This window comes from Trichoderma atroviride, chromosome 5 (assembly GCF_020647795.1).
Source record: "Trichoderma atroviride chromosome 5, complete sequence".
NCBI lineage: Eukaryota > Fungi > Ascomycota > Sordariomycetes > Hypocreales > Hypocreaceae > Trichoderma > Trichoderma atroviride.
In genome coordinates, this window is record NC_089404.1 from 2,505,744 (window position 1) to 2,524,003 (window position 18,260).

Genomic DNA, 18,260 nt, shown 5'->3' on the forward strand with positions numbered 1-18,260 from the left:
GGCCATAGACAGCTGGGGTCTGGCCTTCAAGTCGCATATTGAGCTGGTCTGATATCATGCGATATGTCACGTTTAAACATCCTTTGCCATTATTGTTGCTCTTTCTTAGGTATTGTAGCAGCTCCCATGTAAAAGCGCCGTATAATTTGCCATTTATGGCCTTCTCCGCTGCTTTCTCCTTAATGCCGCAGGCTGCTATGAGCGTAAAAGAGTTGGGGTTGATTGACCAGGATGATTCCATCCCAGCATCACGGAGAACAAGCTCCATAATGTTGTGCGAGTCTGCTGTTGTTTGGTCTTCAATGGGGAGGTTTGAGGGAACAGAAAAATTGTTTGGCGTGCGATAGGATATGTATTCACCAGTCGTTCTCCAGGAGCCCCCAGAGTAGCAACTATCGAGGGTGACAACGATCTGGATCCCTTTTTTGTTAAGCTTTCTCAACCACTGGTTGAGCTTCCACCCGCGAACTGCTGGCTGCCCGCAACAAAAATCAGCTGTAATTAGAGAAGGTTCTTCCATTCTGCTGCTTTTGGGAGAATCCTTTTGCCGAGGAAGAAGTGCCCCGTGCCCGGAATAGTGGAAGAAGAAGAAATCGCCAGCCGCTGCATTTACATAGACGGCATCAAACTCAGCTTCTATATTGGCAAACGTCGGTAAGCGATTCTGTGGCTCAACTGAACTTCCAGAGCCCTTTTCTTCATCCTTGATGACGGCAACAGGCGAAGAGAGGATAGAAATCTTTTCGAATTTGTACTCATCACGAAGAAAATCGTTGATGGCTTCCACATCGTTTTTGCAACCGCGGAGATTGTGAAGCGACAATTTCCGATATGTAGACGAGTCTCTTGATCCATCATTGAGATACACGTCTATGCCAATCAAAAGCGCATATCGCTTCGGCATGTCTGTGCACATGATGCTTTATGTTAGTCTTGTAAATGGTACCCTGATGACAGTTATACTTATGATGATACCCAATTGCTTCATGCTTTTCATTCAAGCCATATATATAGACATGCATGAGATCTAGAACGTTGGGCGTAATACTCCGACCTTGGGTATCTACGCATGAGTACATGCATATCGGTTACATTGGGTCAAGACAGGTATCTACATAGAGGTACCTAATGCACATAGGGAGGTGTCTAAATCGTATAAGAAGCGACCTTGTTGCTCAATACCCAAGGCAAACAGCTAGGCGTATTGGGGACGGGTTGGAAGCCATCATGGACACGCGTCGACGCGTCGTTCGCTACTTACCAGCTATTTGTCTCCACATCGCTGTAACCTGGCGGACTTGCTAGATCTCATTGCGTCATTCGATATCCCAAGGCTTCTACCCAATTTAGACTCCCTCATGAGAGTGAGGGGAAACACATAGAATCACGTCACTACATGCATTTCCGCTGATTTATCTTCTTTCCATATCATACAACCATCGGCTTGGATCGCTTTCTATGTTTTCTAACATCAAACACTCCGCGCTGTGAAACATCATGGCCGAGGAAAATCGGATCGATAAAGTATATGCACGGCTTATGCGCATCCATCCATATGGATGGGGTCTATATAAAAAGGTGACGACTCATGATATACACCCAGGCAGTTGTGGTTATTTTGATTTGGAAGGTGATTGGAAATCTATCATCGATCTGTCGAGCGAGCAGGATCTCATTAGCCAGGGATGGAAGATCCCTGATGACGAGATTTTCGATAATAACGGCCCAGGATCGGCGACATGGGGTCCTAAAACCTCTAGCTCCGTTCAAAGTTGTTCCATTGGAGGTACGGTCAAAGCGGAGTCAGTTCTCTCTACATACCTCCCACGTCTACTTACCTTATTATCAATGGCGCATCCTACATGCATGCTAACTGTTCATCAGTAACACCGTTGCTTCACTCAAAACCTCCATTACTGTGTCCTATAAGAGTAATAGCAGCCAAGGTGCCGTTCTCTTTACTGAAAGCCCTATTTTAAGGCATCAGATAGGTAGTGAGGCAAGTGCCCTGCAATGGATGTCTGAAAACTCATCCGAGATGATGCGCAGACATAAACAAATAATCAAGGACCGCGGTGTGTGGATTGTGACAAAAATATACTCAACACGCCGGTGCGCTATTGCCATCATGACTGGCAGATCATCTTCCGTCGAGATTAATCTTGACAATTCCCAAGGCTTATTGACCCTGGCACCCAGTAGTGCCTGGACTAACAGCTCTGGAAGCTCATGTACAGAGCTACATGAGGATGAAAATAGAGTAGTCGTTTTTATTAGCGGCATCTACTTCTCAAAAAAACCGCTACGATCGAAACTGAGCCGTTCTCAAGGCCAGGAGAAGCAAAAGGATAAAATCTTCCGCGGGAGCAGCGACGAGTCTACGGATGAGGATGATACGAATAACGAACTAAATGTTGAATGGTACCCGAATTTTGATGAAGATGATGAGGGAGAAGAATCAGATGATGAATTCACATGAGCGAAATGATACCTAGGTAGCGTTGGTAATGACCCCGCATGTATCATGTAGAAGCTTAGGTACCTACCTAGGTAGGTAGGTAGACTGCACAGAAAGAGAGTGGCGATTCAACTACTAGGTACCAAACAGTCAGAGTTCAAATGTTGTAGCCAGATGCACCATCTAATTGCTCCATAATTATTTTAGCATCTGTTGCTGTCGCTACCGTCTTCTAGTGTTTATTAAAGCAGCTACCATTCTCCCAGGTTGTGGTATGAGTACTTACATAGGCAAGCGACTGTATGCGAGTACTAGGTAGGTAATCTAGGGACAGGTTTAGGCAGTTTGGTGGACGGCCGCTCCTTGAATAATTTAACAAATTGTAATTATACCAGAACGCAAGGTTGCAGTTGTATAACATAAGTGATAGCATATATTGCATGCCTTGAATAAAATTAGGCCGAAATTAGATGTATAAGATTACTTGTATTATACAAGAAATACGATAACCAATTGTTTCTTATATTGAAAGTATAAGTCCTATATTATTATTAAATTCATCAATAATATGCAGAGTACAAGTATGCTTGAGACTGATAAGCTGCCACATTAGTGATATGAACTCCTCTGTAATCTTAGTGAAAGCGGGGAACAGTTCAATGTTCCCGGAGCTAACCCAGGCATTGCTCCTACCACTGACATCTTGGCTATACTTTATGACCTCACCAAATGATAGATGTATATGAGAAGCCTGGTGGGAAAAGACTGGAATTTGGCGTTCGATTATAGGTAAGCAGTCAACCTTGGAAGACCCCTTTATATGTTTGGCTCTGCTATCATGCCTCCGGATTCTCCGAAATTCTGCACAAGCAACGTAACCTAAATCTACTGGTATCCTCTATGTTATTCCTAAAATAGACTGATACTGCGCCCTCATCGAACATCTCCTGAGCAAACGTCGTTACCGCTGGCAAGGACTTCTAAGCAGACTTGCGGTACCTGCAAAAGAGGACTATCAAGCTCTATAAAACGCTTTTCCAATACCTAGGTAGGTACTAGATAAAGCGTGTTTGCTCCTACTTTCGACAGGATGTCCCAAAGTAGGAACGAATTAAACTACACTTACTTTTACCCCAACCAGCTCAATGCCCAAAAGTCTGACTATATAATTCAGGTGATTGACCTGAGAAGAAGTTGTGCAAAGATATCCGTTTCAACTCCCCCCTCTCAAAGTGCCGCGAATTCAGCCTTTGAGTCTCAGCAACAACCTGTAGCGGCACCACGATCCAGGCCAGATATCTATAGCACTATGCGTGGTAATATAGACACAAAGTCTGGCCCCAGCACTCTTGCACAGCTTTCAGGCTTGGCCACCTTCAAGACCTTCAATGAAATAAAGTCTCTCATGCTACCAAAACCAGACAGTCTTACACTACCCGAAGATAGAGAGTAACGACTACCATCAAAGGAAGACGATGCCACCCGCGAAGAAGGGGTCTCAGATGTAGATTGGAAGAATTTTTGCGAAACAAAAAAGAGATTAGAATTTAGAAAAAAAATGCGGATGTTCATGGTGGAGACACTTGAACAGCAATTACGATCTTTTGAGGAAAAGGAAGACGCGGAAAACGTTCAATTATATCGAGATCGGCTTACAAAAGTACAGGGGGGTATTAATGATGAGGAAAAGATCCAAAATGCTCTTCAAGTTATGGGCCGGTGCGAAGCTGGGTACTGTTGGACTAAACAGGAGGGAGGTTATCGGTGTGAAGGAGGATCACATTTTGTATCAGACAGAGAGCTTTCAGAGAGATTGTGATGTTTCTTGGGCACCGTAAAGCGCAATTAAAAGGAAAGGAAAGATATAAGAAAGAGAACGATGAATAGTTAGAGAAAAAGGTTTCAAAGATTCCTCAACACTATAGCATCAATACTGATAGAGCGTACACGCTGTAGGACTAATTACACTATAGATCCACGCATCGTAGTGCTCTCCGACAAGAAAACCCTCACGAAGCAGAGAGGACTGCAATAAAAAAAGATGCATTACCACAAGCTACATGACAGCTATACAAGTTTAACATCAGATATATGAGGAACAAGCAGTTCTTCAAATTCATGTGCTTCAAACGTTCTTTTTGGTCGCACGGTTGTCATCATGCCAATGCGGCGAAACTCATCTTTGCCTGGAACAGGGGCGACACAGAGGAGAGCAAAAGACAAGGGACGCGATGAGCCTTGCGCCTTAAACGGGTAACTCGCGAGCAGAATCATGTGTGTCACTGTCTTCCACTCCTCTTTTTGACTTGGATCATCAAGGGATGGATACCCTTTCAGAAAAGGTAGCTTGGCATCCAGAGCCGTATAGAGAACATCATCCCCTTGGCTGCCATCGTCGAAAGCGGCTGCTTCTCCTGTGCAAGCAATCAAGGGAGCCCGGATCGTCAGTATTCCCTTTCCGCTACCAAATACGTTTACTTCGTCGAACAGCTGGCCTCGCTCGAGACGGAGTACTTCGACCCACGGCTTTGGGTCCACGCCATACCACACCCAGCTCGTAAAGGTTACAGCTCTCCCGCTTGATGGCCATGCCCAGGATGGAAACAGGTCTCTCTTTACATTCTCAGAAACCGGCTCCCCAGTAGCGTACCAGACTAAAAGGTCCCTCAGAAATGGCTCCCAGCACCCAAAAGCATAGTCCTTTCTTGCATAAACGTCTGGCCATCGTCTGCTAAAAGCCGCAGACAAACCCTCGAGCGCAGCGACACGGTCTGTGAACTGCGTAAGCAGACGCGCAGAGTACATTGTAACAATCTCGGTCCACAGATACGAGAAGGTCTTGTAAATGTCCTTGTTTGAATCGGAAAAGAGCCTCTTTGTAGAGACATGGCCGATGCAGTATCGATGATTGAACACGCGGTCGCCATCCTCATTCTTCACCTCTAGGCGACTCTTTCTACATTCACACTGGACAGCGCTGGCGCATACCCACGACAGCTCGCCTTTGCCGATATAGAGAGCTCGCTTGGCCAGGAACCGTTCTTGGAACGTCCAGGCGCGGTCCTCTATGGTGTTGAGCAGATCCACGCCGTCCTGGTCGAATGTCTCGCGCGCCCAGTGGCCTGGCAGGCGTCGACAATGCTCGTGCTCCATTCGCTCTACCACTACCGTTACTTTGCCGGCTGTCTTGTTCTCGGAATCAGCTCCTATGTGTCGGGTATACTCTAGTTCGAACACCTTTGGCTGAGAAGGCTGCAACTCGGGTGGCCCAAGTGGACAGCCTTCTAGGACATCGGCCGTGCCTGCAGCAGAGATAACGAGGAGCGCTCCCGAGTATATGTCTGCCATCCGCGGTATCTGAGCCATCTTATCGGCTGGGTCGTCCTGGATGATGCACAAGGCATCGACCCACAGATACTGCTGCCCGAGCTGCTTGCAGACGGAAACGATGTCTTGGATAGTTTGAGGAAGGGATTTCGAGGGAATTCCCTGTCTATGCTGGGCCAAGTTGCTCTCGTATGTGCACAGGTTGCCGCCTCTCCGTCCCCAGCAGTAACTGAGAGCGACATATGTTGCCTCGTGGGGAGGGTCTTCGATGCTGACGAGCCGTATCACATCGTCCTGTGAGATATCAAGAACGCGCCTGGGCCATTCGTATTCCTGACACTCTGCATTGCATGTCTCGTGTGAAGCCACGCAATCTGCAAGCCATCCCTTGGCTACGGAAATGCGTTCTGCATCGGAATCCTTGATTGGGCGGTAGTTTTTATGCGTAGGCGTGTAGGCAATGGGGATTCCCAGCCTAGAGTCCGACCTGGCGTGCTTTTCGGAATCTAAGGATATTCAGCATTCAGTGCTGGCAAGGCTTGGGATTCTGCGACGTTACCGGCAACGATGTATATTTTATACCCTTTTGCTGTTTCAAGGCTGTCCTCTGGTGTAATGACGCCAATCTCCAACGTGTTGTCATGCCAGATACTACCAACCAATTCCGTCCATGGGTTTGCGGTGTCTGTTACGCATGAGAGAATTTCCCTCACTGCCCAGCACCTTGCACACTTGGACGCCACGATGCTTGACAGCTTAATCCGCTTGTCGTATACCTGGCCGAATATCTCCTTGCAGTGAGGACACTGCTCCCAAGGCTTTGCACTGTCTTCGGCATTCATTTTCATCTCGTTTTAGAAGCGTTCCACTCATGAACACTTTACCAAATGGCGGGGAGAAGTATGGAAATAGTTGGGCAAAACTACAGCAAGTGATACATTATGCACACATAGCCAATAAAAACCTGCGCCAAATAAAGATGAAGTTTTCATTTCTTTTTAAATTTTACAGAAAAAAAAATCCTCCAAACTTAATATTATTTTTATATAATGAAATCTGAGTCTCTTTCTTTAAAAGGAAACTATTCTGCTGATGTTAGGCGTGGGATGTCCATTTATTGCAACTCCCAGGGCATGTACTCAGCTGAATCAGTGAAATAGCCAAGTAGTTAACAACGTCAAATTGTACGAGAGTCCCTTTTGGTATTGGCCGCACCGTTTGCGAAGCGTCTTAAGGCGCTAGCCTCCTCCCCATCAATAAGTGAGGGCTCAATAGTAGCCTTTTTGCCCGCTAGTCTCGCACAACCGCCCAGATTTAGGCTCGCCCAGACAAGACACCTCAAGGAGTCTTGTGTGCCGGACACTCGCTGTGGCTGGTGAGTCACTGATCCATCCACTCGCGTGCCTCTGCAAAGCTCTCGGGCGACCCAAGATTCTGGAGCAGCGCTTGCGAATGGACGACGTAGGCCGCTGGATCGTTCGGGGAGGCTTGAGTAAATAGGAACTCGCTACAGCCAGCATCTAGGCCTCAACTTACTCGGCGTGGCGTACATGGTCCATGATAGGTTGCCGCCGCTCCACTCAATACCTTTCCAGCTCCAGATGTATAGCACGTTGTCGACCCAGTTGTAGCGGATGCTCAGCCCCAGCTCTTCGTGAAGCGATTAAAACTAAGCCGGGCGTTGCTCATCAAATAGGAGCTTCTTCTCATCCTCCCAGTTGCCCTCATGCTGTTGATACTTGCGGTCGCGAGAAGCAATGGCCTTACAAAAGGCGCAACCGAAGACGGCGGCAAGCTCGAGCTCACGCCGAGTCCGGCAATACTCGAATCCGTCAGCCTCGTACCACATGTGATACCGGATGCTGTCGGGGTCAGACTGGCTTCATGCCGATAGTGGGTGAAGAGCCGGGAGCACGGGTTGCAAAGCTCGAGGCGCGGGAAGTCTTGGGCGGTCTTCATCTTAGACGCTACCAGTCGTGAGTCTACCATTAGTTAGTCTTTAGAGTATTGATGCATGCGTTTTTAATTTACCTGGCTCACTGATGTCGAACAGGTACCGGAAAGAGGCAGCTTTAATGATCCAATGGCTTTGTTGAGAAAGATGTCTAAATATTGGGAAACGGAGGTTGCCCTTACAAGCCGTTCAAGATGGCCTCGAGTAGATGTAGATCAAGACCGGACGGTGCGGCACGCCCCGCGCCGTGTTTAGCGCCAAAGCGGGTAGAGCCACAGCAAAGTTAAAAAAGTTAGTAACAAGGACACTGGCGATGTTTTGTAAAAGTGAGATGAAACTAATAGCTACTCTAAGCCACTGTAGATAAAACAAGAGTGACTTTTCCACCTACCTAACGTGTAAATAAAATACATCTTCCCTTAGTAGCTACCAAGATGCTATTAACTTTACAACCTAACATCTCATTCGGGCTGGATGATTAAGGCCTATAACTAGCACCTTGTATATCCTCCAACATTTACACCAGTGGCAGCAAAGGAAAGAAGGGAAAGAAGGGAAAGAAGACAAAAGACGAAAATAAAACTTAGTCTTTTTACTACCTATGTAGTTAAGAAGTAATGCTATTACTTCCTATCAAGTATCTAAAAACTGTAGTCGAAAAGAATGTTTACCCGCAAATGGTACACTCTTATAGCTCACTTTTAATTGTAAACTTTTTGACATTTGTAAAATTGCTTCGGAAGTATCGTCTGTATATACAGCCGTTTCCAAAAAGTCCGCTCTAGTTAACAATTGGATTAAGGAAGCGTTTGGTGCCACTTCTACCATAGCAAATTGCGGACTATCGAGTGTAGATAAAGGGATCTCGGACCGCCTTTTCTGATCATTTGCAATGTCTCGAAAATAGGATCGCGTAGCAAACCGTAGCTTATTCTCCACATCTTTGACAGTTTTTGAGAGCTCAAAAATATGTATTGAAATGTCAGTGCCAGTTAATTCTTCTAATCGATAAAAGAATTCAATGGCGCTTAATGAGTCTAAACCAAGCTCCGACAGTGTGGATGTAAAGTTGATTTCAGACCTCTCTAAATAAAGTGTAGCGGCCAAGGATTCGATAATAATCTCTCTGAGTTTGGCGTTATTCAAGGGAAGAAGAAGGCATTTGTTCAAGTATAATGAATCAGATATTGGAGTAGAGTTCCTAGAGTGACTTTTGCCTTTCATAACAACCAAGTGGCCCGATTTTGGAGGGTGTGTCGCAATATGGACTATAACATAACTCGTACCATGTTGGTTGTGGAGCGTCAGGTTTAGTAAGGAATCTGTAGACCTCTCTGGAGGAAACATGCCTGCGATAAAGTAACCGGGAGGCAGAGGTCCCAAATCCAGACTGCAGTTCAATCTAGGTCGAATCAAGTCTCCATGGCAGTAAACGGATGGGATATATATGGTCATCCTCTTGCTTGCGACAATCTCGTTTTCTTCTACCCAGTGGGGGATTCGATTACATAGTCGATAATATTCGTCTGGCTTGGGCTTCACCCCATCGGCGCGTAACAAGCATCGAGCGAGCGGCACAGTAAGCAGACGTGTCGTGACAGCCTTGGAGCCTGTTGATGCCATGGTGCAATTCAAGATGCAGTACAGTATGTCTCCATTGTTCAAGTCTCCAAACACGGGCAGGTCAAGTCGGAGTCCCCTCTGTGACATCGAAAAGCCATCTCCAGGGGCTACCGCACCTCTTGATTCTATCTCTCCACAGTTGCAGAAATCCCGGGGTGATCGTGCCAGGGCCGTGGATACATTCCACAAGCTGCTGTCCTCGAGATTGAACCCCCATGCTAAGATGGACTGATCATCAAATCTTTTCATTATCTCTTCCTGGAGGCGTTGGAACGCCTTGGGCCCTTCACCGTACAACAACGGCATATTGACGTCAAAGATTCCCAGGAGACAATATGCTATGTCCTCTTCCTTGGTTGTAATACGGCGCGAGGCCCACGACATCCTCTGTGCTATGCTAGTAAAATCCATAGCCCGGTGTACATCAATAGCAGAGTCAATCAGCACCTCCTGGGAGATACCAGTTGCCTCAGAGATTTGTTCTCGGAGAGAAATCTTGTCTCCAAACTCCAGCCAAGTGGAATCAAAGAACCGGACTGACGGTGGAGCAAGAAGCTCCTGAAGGGTCCAGCCCCTGGTGAACCAGCGTGACCGCACATATCCTTGCAATGCTGATTGTTTCTCTTGGGGCTCTGCGTTGAGACCAGGGTGGCTAAAATCGGATATATATACATAGCATTCGACCGACCTCTCGTACCATCTAAACATGGAGTTGATTGCCTCTTGGAGTTCGACATTGTCTGACTTGTTGATACAGCATGTATCGATCCACACGAACTCGAGTGCGTCCTCAATCGCTTGTTGGCAGCATTTGACTACTTTGGCCCAGCCATTTTTTGACTCTCGATAAGAATGCCCATGCGTAATATCTTCAAAGGTAATTTCATCGGCTTCCCATGTATGAGATAGCGTTGCGTAAGGGGGGGATTGTTTCACCAACAAACTCGTGGAGTGTTTGAGTTTTTGCACACAAAAGCCGCATATTGTAGACTTTTTTTGTATTGTTCTTTTTGAGTTATCGTTTCCGGAACGAGTGTGTAAGACAAAGGAAGAGAAGCTTCGCCTTGAGAGACAAGTTGAACAACGATAATAGTACAACAGAAGATTACTAGTAATAATATAGTAATGGATGTATAAGTACATGTAGTAAAATAATTAGGCACCAACGTAGGCTACAAAATAAGGCTGACTGCAAGGCACCAATATATTAAGGCGCTGACATACTAAGGCAGCAATATACATGTACGCTATAATACATGTTGAGTACTGGATCGTGACCGCCCGGTACGGCACGCCCCGCGCCATGTTTAGCGCCAAAGGGGCCTCCAGCAAAATTTAAAAAGTTGTAGTAGCAAGAAACTGGCGATGCCTTTATACAAAAGATGCAAGAAATAGATAGCTGTTCCTAAGTTACTTTATGTTTTACTTATTTCTTAGAAAGAGTGTTATTTTGTATAATAGTTATTGTCTTGGCTGTTATTGTAATTCTTCCATTATATGAGAGCAGTTCTTATGTTAAGACCATTGAAATAGTAATTCGTAGTTCAACAGCTGCTGCGGCTGAGGTTGCTGCTGCTGCTGTTGAAGCCCTACTTGAGGCGGATACCTGGCATCAAAGCCCGGTATCCCCATTGAGATGGTCTATCCGAATCGGTCTTGCATTGAATGCTCCAGAGAAAGAGAATATTTTTAGAGTATTCGAGCACACGGAAGAAGACTGTTTAAACAAGAAGTTTTGATATTCTTTCACAGTTCCACCGGGTCACTAACATTTAAAGAGCACTCGACAAGGGTCGAAAGGTACCGAGCTCGCCTCAGCCAATCGGGCTGGGTAGCCATAGTATGGTTGTTTCTCGGTTATAATTATTACATGGCCCTTGTGATCATACTGATACATTAGGTCGCGATAGAATATGCTTAGGTACCGATACCTACTTACTCTTGTATTCCCTCGTGCGGTTTGACAATTCCCCTCAGTTTTTGCATCTTTCGTCGCAGAAAAAGGTCCAACGCTATGGAGCGTTTCAGCCGCAAAAGGCTCAAGGAAAAATATGAAAAGTACAACTCGAAGCTGCCCTTTTTTAGCAGAAAGAAGGATAAAGCTAGCGGCACCATAGATGATCAGCAAGCCCAGGACAATGGAAGCACGCCAGAATCCAGTACCTCGCTCAGTAAGATTGAAGATTTTGGATTGCTTTTATTAGATTCAAACACTAACACATTGCATTAGATTCGGCTTTTCCAAATCCTGTCAATTCTTCTAATGCTCCGGCGCAGACCCCAACATCTAGCACGACCGCGTTAAGTCCTGACGATGAGTACCAAGATATGCCAATAGCCGAATTGTGGAACTCAGCATACGAGAAGCTACGAAAAGAAAATAAACAACTAATCGACGAATATGAGACTAAGCTCCAAGAAAGCGCGAGCGCCGCATCGGATCCCATACCAAATACTAAAGGAGATAGAGAAAAATGGATGAGCCTGGTGTTACGACAAAAGATGGAGCAGATCCAGAAAGATGCCTGGAAGTTCATGTTTCTGGGCTCTGAGGTTCGGCCAGCCGAGACGGTAGAATGTGTTCTGAGAGTAATCAAGATGGTTAACGACTCGATCACAGCCACTGTTGTCCCCAGCCCTTATGCTTCGCTTGCTTGGGCTGGTATAAACGTATTGTTGTCAGTGCGTAAAATTCCGTGCATAAGCATCTTTGTAAGAGTTACTAAACGACTTTCTTTAGATATGTTTAAAGCATGGCAATCAAGCGGCTTCTCTCGCAAAACAGTTAGAATACGTCTCGTCACTTATTATTCAAGGCCGCATGAGAGAAAATCTCTATCAACGGCGCTACGAGGGTAAAAAAAAAGCCGTCGAATCATTTCCAGGGGCACACTCAGAATATAAGGCTACGCTAGAGCATTTATACCAGGAGATACTGAGATTCCAGATACAGTGCTATTGCTATTATACTCAAGGCAAAGCTTCTCGCCTTTTTAGCGACTTTTCGGGGAAGAATGACTGGGACGGTCTGGCTGAAGACATACGCCGGCAAGAAGCTCAAATGGCTGCCATCGATAAGACTTGGCGCGATCAACGATATGATGACGAATGTGCTGAATCTGAAAGACGGTATCAAGGGACTATACTTAACTTGAAAACTATTGGCGCTGATATCTCAGATCTGCGAAAGGCAGTGGAGGACGCCAATAAGGACCGAAATCAGAAAGAATTACTTGACTGGTTATGCGACATAGACCCATCGGACATGTACAACGCCGCTCGCAAGAAACACAAGGCTGGGACGAGTGAATGGCTAATTAAAAAGAATGCACAATTTACATCTTGGGTACAAAGTCCCTCTTCTTTTCTATGGCTTCATGGGAAGGGTAAGTTTATATTGCGCAATACCGAGATTGGCCCTTCTGACAATTAATAGCTGGATCTGGCAAGTCAGTCTTAAGCTCTTCCGTCATATATCATCTCCAGAGGGAGTTTAAGGACGACGCCTCCATCGCAGTTGTCTATTTCTACTTCACTTTTAGTGATATTATAAGACAAGACAATGACGGGATGCTTGCGTCTCTTATTAAGCAAGTATGTTGTCACCGACCGAATATACCCGATTTAGTCAATGATCTGGGTGAATATAAGAAAAAGGGCATGCGGCCGTCGACAGAGGAGCTCCGGAATAGCTTCGTAACAACCCTTCGTGGATTCACTAACGTATACATCGTCATCGATGCTCTAGATGAATGTCCAGATATCAATACACAGCGAGAAGAACTTATGGAAACTTTGCATTACGTCCTCGATTCGAACCTCAACAATCTTCATCTGTTTTGTACTAGTCGCCAGGAGTCTGACATCAAAGTCTCGCTTTGTAGCCAATTTTCTAAGCCATGCAGGGGAGCACTTAATATAACCTCGCACCTACAGGAGATCCAGGACGATATTGGCAAATATATTGACTCAACTCTTACAAACCCCAACTATAGCTCTTGGCCAATCGATACTAAGGCTGAGGTTAAAAAAGTTTTGATTGAAAAGTCAGATGGGATGTAAGTCTTCTATTGAGCCAGTATAGTGACGCCGCCGCTAATAACAGGGAAGGTTTCAGTATATTCGCTGTCAGTTTGAAGCACTACAAAAGCTTAGAAATCCTAGAGATATCCGCCAAGTGTTGGATGATCTCCCCAAAGGACTGGATGAAACATACAACAGAATGCTTCAAGGCATAGATGATCAATATCGGAAATCAGTGGCGAATTCTCTCAAATGGCTCGCGTTCTCGATGAAACCATTGACGGTAGATGATCTAGCTGAGATTTTCATCATGCATCCATATGATGATGTTGTTATCGACAGTACGGAGTGCCTATTTAATACACGGGACGTGTTGATATATTTCTCTGGCCTCATCGTCGAGAATGGCGGTACCGTTCGTTTGGCTCACTTTTCGATCAAAGAATTTTTGGTGTCGAGTGATTTGGCATCTAGTCGAATTCGGCAGCATCTTGCTTCTACCTTTTCTTTCAGCGATATCGACGCCCATCTCTTCATTGCATACTCGTGTCTCTCATATCTCAATTACACGAGCCCTTTAGCCATTGAGGGCGATGAAAAATCTCAGTCTCTGAAGGTTTACGCGGCTTCGAAGTGTCTAATTCATCTCGAAATGGTGCCTTCCGAGTACTGGTATGCGGATGTTATCGCCAAACTGGTCCAGGCTCTTGCTATTCGAAGCCAAACCTTGTTAAATATCATCTCTGAACATTTCTCGGAGCACTTTTCTGTTTTGTCTACAGTCGACAATTTTAGATCTGCACGATTACTAGACCTGCAACTGCGGCCATACTGTTTAACCGCTTATCACGGTTTCGTTCGCTTAACCGGATGGTTATCATCACAGGCGTTTAGTGCAAGCAAGTACTTGACACAGGGAGATCTAAATGCAGCACTCTGGTATGCAGTTTATGGAGGCAGTAAGGAAGTGGCTGTGCTTTTATTGGACAGAGGTGCCGACCCGAACACATCAAAAACAACCACAAGCGATATCGGATACGAATTCAAGAAATATGGGGACGTGCTGCAAATTGCAGCATCGATAGGCAATGTAGCAATGGTGAACCTCCTCTTGGATAGAGATGCCGATATCAACGCTCAACGATGGGGCTCAGCTTTGCAGGCTGCGGCAAAATACGGGCATCTCGATATCTTGAAGCTTCTTGTGGAACGCGGGGCAAACATAGACGGCCCCTCGAATGAAAAAGGATGTGTCCTTTCCGCAGCAATAGAGCATGACGAGTGTTTTCAATTTTTGCTCGACAGTGGAGCAGACATCAATAGGCGTGGCACCGCCGAGGGGGATAGAACAGCACTTTGTGAAGCAGCCCGATACAGATGCTGGAGGCAGTTCGACCTGCTCCTCGAAAGAGGGGCCGATGTCAATATAGGCGGCGAAGGCGGCTACCCCCTTGAAAAGCTTATATATTTAGAATCTATGCCATACGATACCGGCACAAGTCTTTGGCATGTCTATCAGCCTAGAAGCCCCAGCGATGCGCTTCCGCGGATCCAACGGCTACTCGGCCTTAGTGCAGATCCAAACGCTCAAGCGGCGGCTCACCACACTGCACTTCACGCGGCAGTCGCTGGCTGGAGTGACAAGGATTCTTCTTTTTGTCTCCGAGTTGCACAACTCCTAATCGACAATGGCGCTGATGTAAATATACGCGCCTGCACATGCTTTGCGAATGGATGGGCGACAGAGCCTCAATCACTGCTATACCACTGTGCACACCGTGGCTGCACGCCCATGGCAAAGCTGCTGCTCCACAATGGTGCCGACGTGAACGTGAACTTGCAGGCAAGGCAGTTTGCCAACGCGCTCCAGGTGGCTTCAAGTGAGGGACAAGTCGAGATGATGCAGCTACTTCTTGAATACGGGGCCGAAGTCAACGCCCGAGGCGGCTACTACGGGACGGCACTAAACGCAGCTTGCAACATAGTCGATAACACCATTCATGCCGTTCAGCTGCTGCTCGATCATGGCGCTGACGTGAACGCTGGAGGTGGCGAATTTGGGTTCGCACTACAAACTGTTTGTGCTCGATCCTTCCCTGAGATGGACACTACTACTCGTACTCTAGCCCAGATCCTGCTTGACCATGGAGCAGATGTCAACGCCCGAGGCAGCAAATATGGAACAGCGCTACAAGCTGCCTGTGCTTACAATCCTGAGATAGTGCATCTGCTGCTTGAACATGGCGCCGACATAAATGCCGAAGGCGGCGAATATGGAACTGCACTGCAAGCTGCGTTGAGTTCTTTCGATCGGGATTTAGATCAGCTGCTGCTTGATCGTGGCGCCGACATAAATGCTGTAGGCGGCAAGTTTGGAACTACTCTGCAAGCTGCATGTGCTCGCAATTCTGGGATAGTGCAGTTGCTGCTTGATCGCGGCGCCGACATAAATGCCGAAGGCGGCGAATATGGAACTGCTCTGCAAGCTGCGTCTCATAATGACAATTGGGATTTGGTGGAGTTGCTGCTCGATCGCGGTGCTAATGTGAATGCCAATGGCGGCAAATTCGGAACTGCTCTACAAGCTGTATCTTGGGATTTCGATCTGGACTTAGTTCAACTGCTACTTGATCGCGGTGCGGATGTAAATATTAATGGCGGGCGAAACGGATCTTGTCTGCAGATTGCGTGCGCAAATATGGGTTCTCTGGCCTCCGAGGATAGCATGGAGATGATACGCACATTACTTCAGCGCGGTGCTGATCCTCTGATGCATGGAGGTGATTACCCTAGTCCATTACACTCAGCTGTTGTGTCCATTGACCTACACACCTATACTTACGACACTCTGTTACAATTGCTATTGGAGCATGGCGCCGAACTGAATCTAGTGGACGACAAGCGAGGCACTGCCCTTCATTACGTGCTTTCTCTTGCGCAAGATTCCAGTCTACCGCATCGTTGGAAGGACGGTTTTGAGACATGGTGGATAGGCAGAATCTGCTTTCTGCTGGAGCACGGCGCCGATGCTAATCTCAAAGTGGGAGAGCTTGGATCTCCTCTTCATGTTGCATGTGCGATTCAATATGACTGCGAAACCCTACCGACTTACTTGAAGGAGAGAGATCAGAAATTGAAGGACAGAATCGACAAGCAGGGCATCATTATGAATCTAATGACTAAAGGGGCGGAAACTCTCCTCAATAAATGCCATGATATCGATGTTAACGCGCATGGTGGCATCTTCGGTACAGCTCTGCAGGCAGCAGCATACTCAGGCCAGGCTAAAACAGTACAACTCCTATTACGTCGAAGAGATCACATCATCTGTAACGAGCCATGTGGCAAGTATAGGAGTGCGCTTAACGCAGCCGTTATCAGAGCCCATTGGGATATTGTTGATATTCTTCTTGAAGCGGGGGCAAAGCCAGATTGCCATGTGCTACAGGAGCCTGATGAGGAATTTCTTGCCCGGATCCGAGAAGAGCATGGCTGGGCTGCAGAAGAGAGATATAAAAAGTTTTGGGAGGTGGAAAAGGGGAATTTACGATTGTCTTAGGATATACAAAGTGTTACTAAGGAAGTATTGTTGTTTTGCTCAGGGGGGAATTATTTAATTGAACTAGGGAAAAGTGTAGTTTACTTACAACATTTGAGGGCATAAAAGCTATTGTTCATACTATTCATAAAAGTGAAGCCGTTTATTGCCTGGAGAGGATATAAACAAAAATTATTATTCTTAATGTAAGAGGGCTATTGTGCTTATTTCTACACACGCATATAGCCCGACTCAGTAGCTCTTCATATCACATACGACCATAGGTAGTGGAAAAGTCGGGGCAATCAGTGGTTAACTGGATCGGAACTTGGTCGTTGAGGATTTGGGAAGAAAGATATGCAATTGTAAGGTACATTTAGATATATTTTATAGAAAATATATATTATAGTAATACCAGTCGTGTGACATTTAGCTGGCATTAATAGTGAAGCCTAAGTAAGTTTAATCTAGGGATCGCTTGGGCAACTAGAAAAATAGCCGACTATCGCACAACGCGAAGCCGACAATCCCATAACCTAGAGTACAGATAAAATATCCAAGTGATACTCTATATTTACATACCCTACTTGGTTGGTTGGCTATCGGGTTTCAATGCAGTCACGGGCCTCCGACCTACCATTGCGTTGTCAAAGCACCTCTGCAAATGATCCTCACCGTCATTCTCTCCACAACCAACACAACCATTATTTCTGAATTTCTCTTAATATTTTAGTTTTTTTTCGCACTTTTTCCAGAATATTGCCATCGGTTGAGGTTGTCTGGCAAGATGGGGAGACAAACAGATGACTGGGATGGTTATGCAAGCATAAGCCCAGGTTCGGATAAACATACGCGAATCCAGCTTCTCTTCTCTTCAGCAAAGTTTGACTATCTCAAGGAGCGTGCAGTAGAGTCGCGGAAAAAACACCAACCGCCCCCGCCCCCAAATGTTCAGTGCAACATCGACTTGACTCGATTTACATCTGGTTTCAACAACGTGGTTCTGGAGCTTGCGTTCTCAGATAATGTGAGCTGGATTGCTCGTATCCCCTATCAAGATTTCAATGCCGGCGACAAAATCTCAATGCTCAGTGAGATTGCTACAATGAAGATGATCAGTGAAAACACTAGCATCCCAATACCTCGTGTCTATGAATTCAAGGCATCCGCAAAACAGCCTTTTGGCTACCCGTACATCATGATGGATTACCTAAATGGTCGTATCCTTCCCAGCGGGCTGGCAACCACTATACCCCTCCAACATCGTGCCAAAGCGGCCCAACAGCTTGCAAATGTTTTTTTCGGAGCTCCAGAAGCTGAAATTTAATCGCATCGGG

General features: G+C 46.1%; 6 protein-coding genes across 6 annotated transcripts; 4 read left to right on the plus strand and 2 right to left on the minus strand.

Annotated features, from left to right (window-relative positions):
• The first annotated feature begins 1,360 nt into the window (after positions 1-1,360).
• On the plus strand, positions 1,361-2,584 carry TrAtP1_010033 (uncharacterized protein). The gene is made up of 2 exons (XM_014089991.2): positions 1,361-1,802; positions 1,885-2,584. Exons 1-2 carry the CDS (start codon positions 1,498-1,500, stop codon positions 2,477-2,479), a joined length of 900 nt encoding a protein of 299 aa, XP_013945466.2. The 5' UTR covers positions 1,361-1,497; the 3' UTR covers positions 2,480-2,584.
• Positions 2,585-4,347: 1,763 nt separating this feature from the next.
• On the minus strand, positions 4,348-6,669 carry TrAtP1_010034 (uncharacterized protein). The gene is made up of 2 exons (XM_014089990.2): positions 6,345-6,669; positions 4,348-6,291 (listed from the first exon to the last, which is right to left on the minus strand). Exons 1-2 carry the CDS (start codon positions 6,631-6,633, stop codon positions 4,526-4,528), a joined length of 2,055 nt encoding a protein of 684 aa, XP_013945465.2. The 5' UTR covers positions 6,634-6,669; the 3' UTR covers positions 4,348-4,525.
• A 205-nt stretch (positions 6,670-6,874) lies between these two features.
• On the minus strand, positions 6,875-10,485 carry TrAtP1_010035 (uncharacterized protein). Its single transcript, XM_066114536.1, has 4 exons — positions 9,248-10,485; positions 8,662-8,680; positions 7,817-7,890; positions 6,875-7,767 (listed from the first exon to the last, which is right to left on the minus strand). The coding sequence occupies exons 1-4, from the start codon at positions 10,068-10,070 to the stop codon at positions 7,424-7,426; spliced, it is 1,260 nt and encodes a 419-aa protein (XP_065970632.1). The 5' UTR covers positions 10,071-10,485; the 3' UTR covers positions 6,875-7,423.
• An 891-nt stretch (positions 10,486-11,376) lies between these two features.
• TrAtP1_010036 (uncharacterized protein) lies at positions 11,377-12,112 on the plus strand (the record flags this gene model as incomplete). The annotated part of the gene is made up of 3 exons (XM_066114537.1): positions 11,377-11,533; positions 11,593-12,040; positions 12,103-12,112. 3 exons carry the CDS (start codon positions 11,377-11,379, stop codon positions 12,110-12,112), a joined length of 615 nt encoding a protein of 204 aa, XP_065970633.1.
• Positions 12,113-13,695: 1,583 nt separating this feature from the next.
• On the plus strand, positions 13,696-16,945 carry TrAtP1_010037 (uncharacterized protein; the record flags this gene model as incomplete). Its single annotated transcript, XM_066114538.1, has 1 exon — positions 13,696-16,945. One exon carries the CDS (start codon positions 13,696-13,698, stop codon positions 16,942-16,944), a length of 3,249 nt encoding a protein of 1,082 aa, XP_065970634.1. The 3' UTR covers position 16,945.
• Positions 16,946-17,710: 765 nt separating this feature from the next.
• On the plus strand, positions 17,711-18,250 carry TrAtP1_010038 (uncharacterized protein; the record flags this gene model as incomplete). Its single annotated transcript, XM_066114539.1, has 1 exon — positions 17,711-18,250. One exon carries the CDS (start codon positions 17,711-17,713, stop codon positions 18,248-18,250), a length of 540 nt encoding a protein of 179 aa, XP_065970635.1.
• Positions 18,251-18,260: the final 10 nt, after the last annotated feature.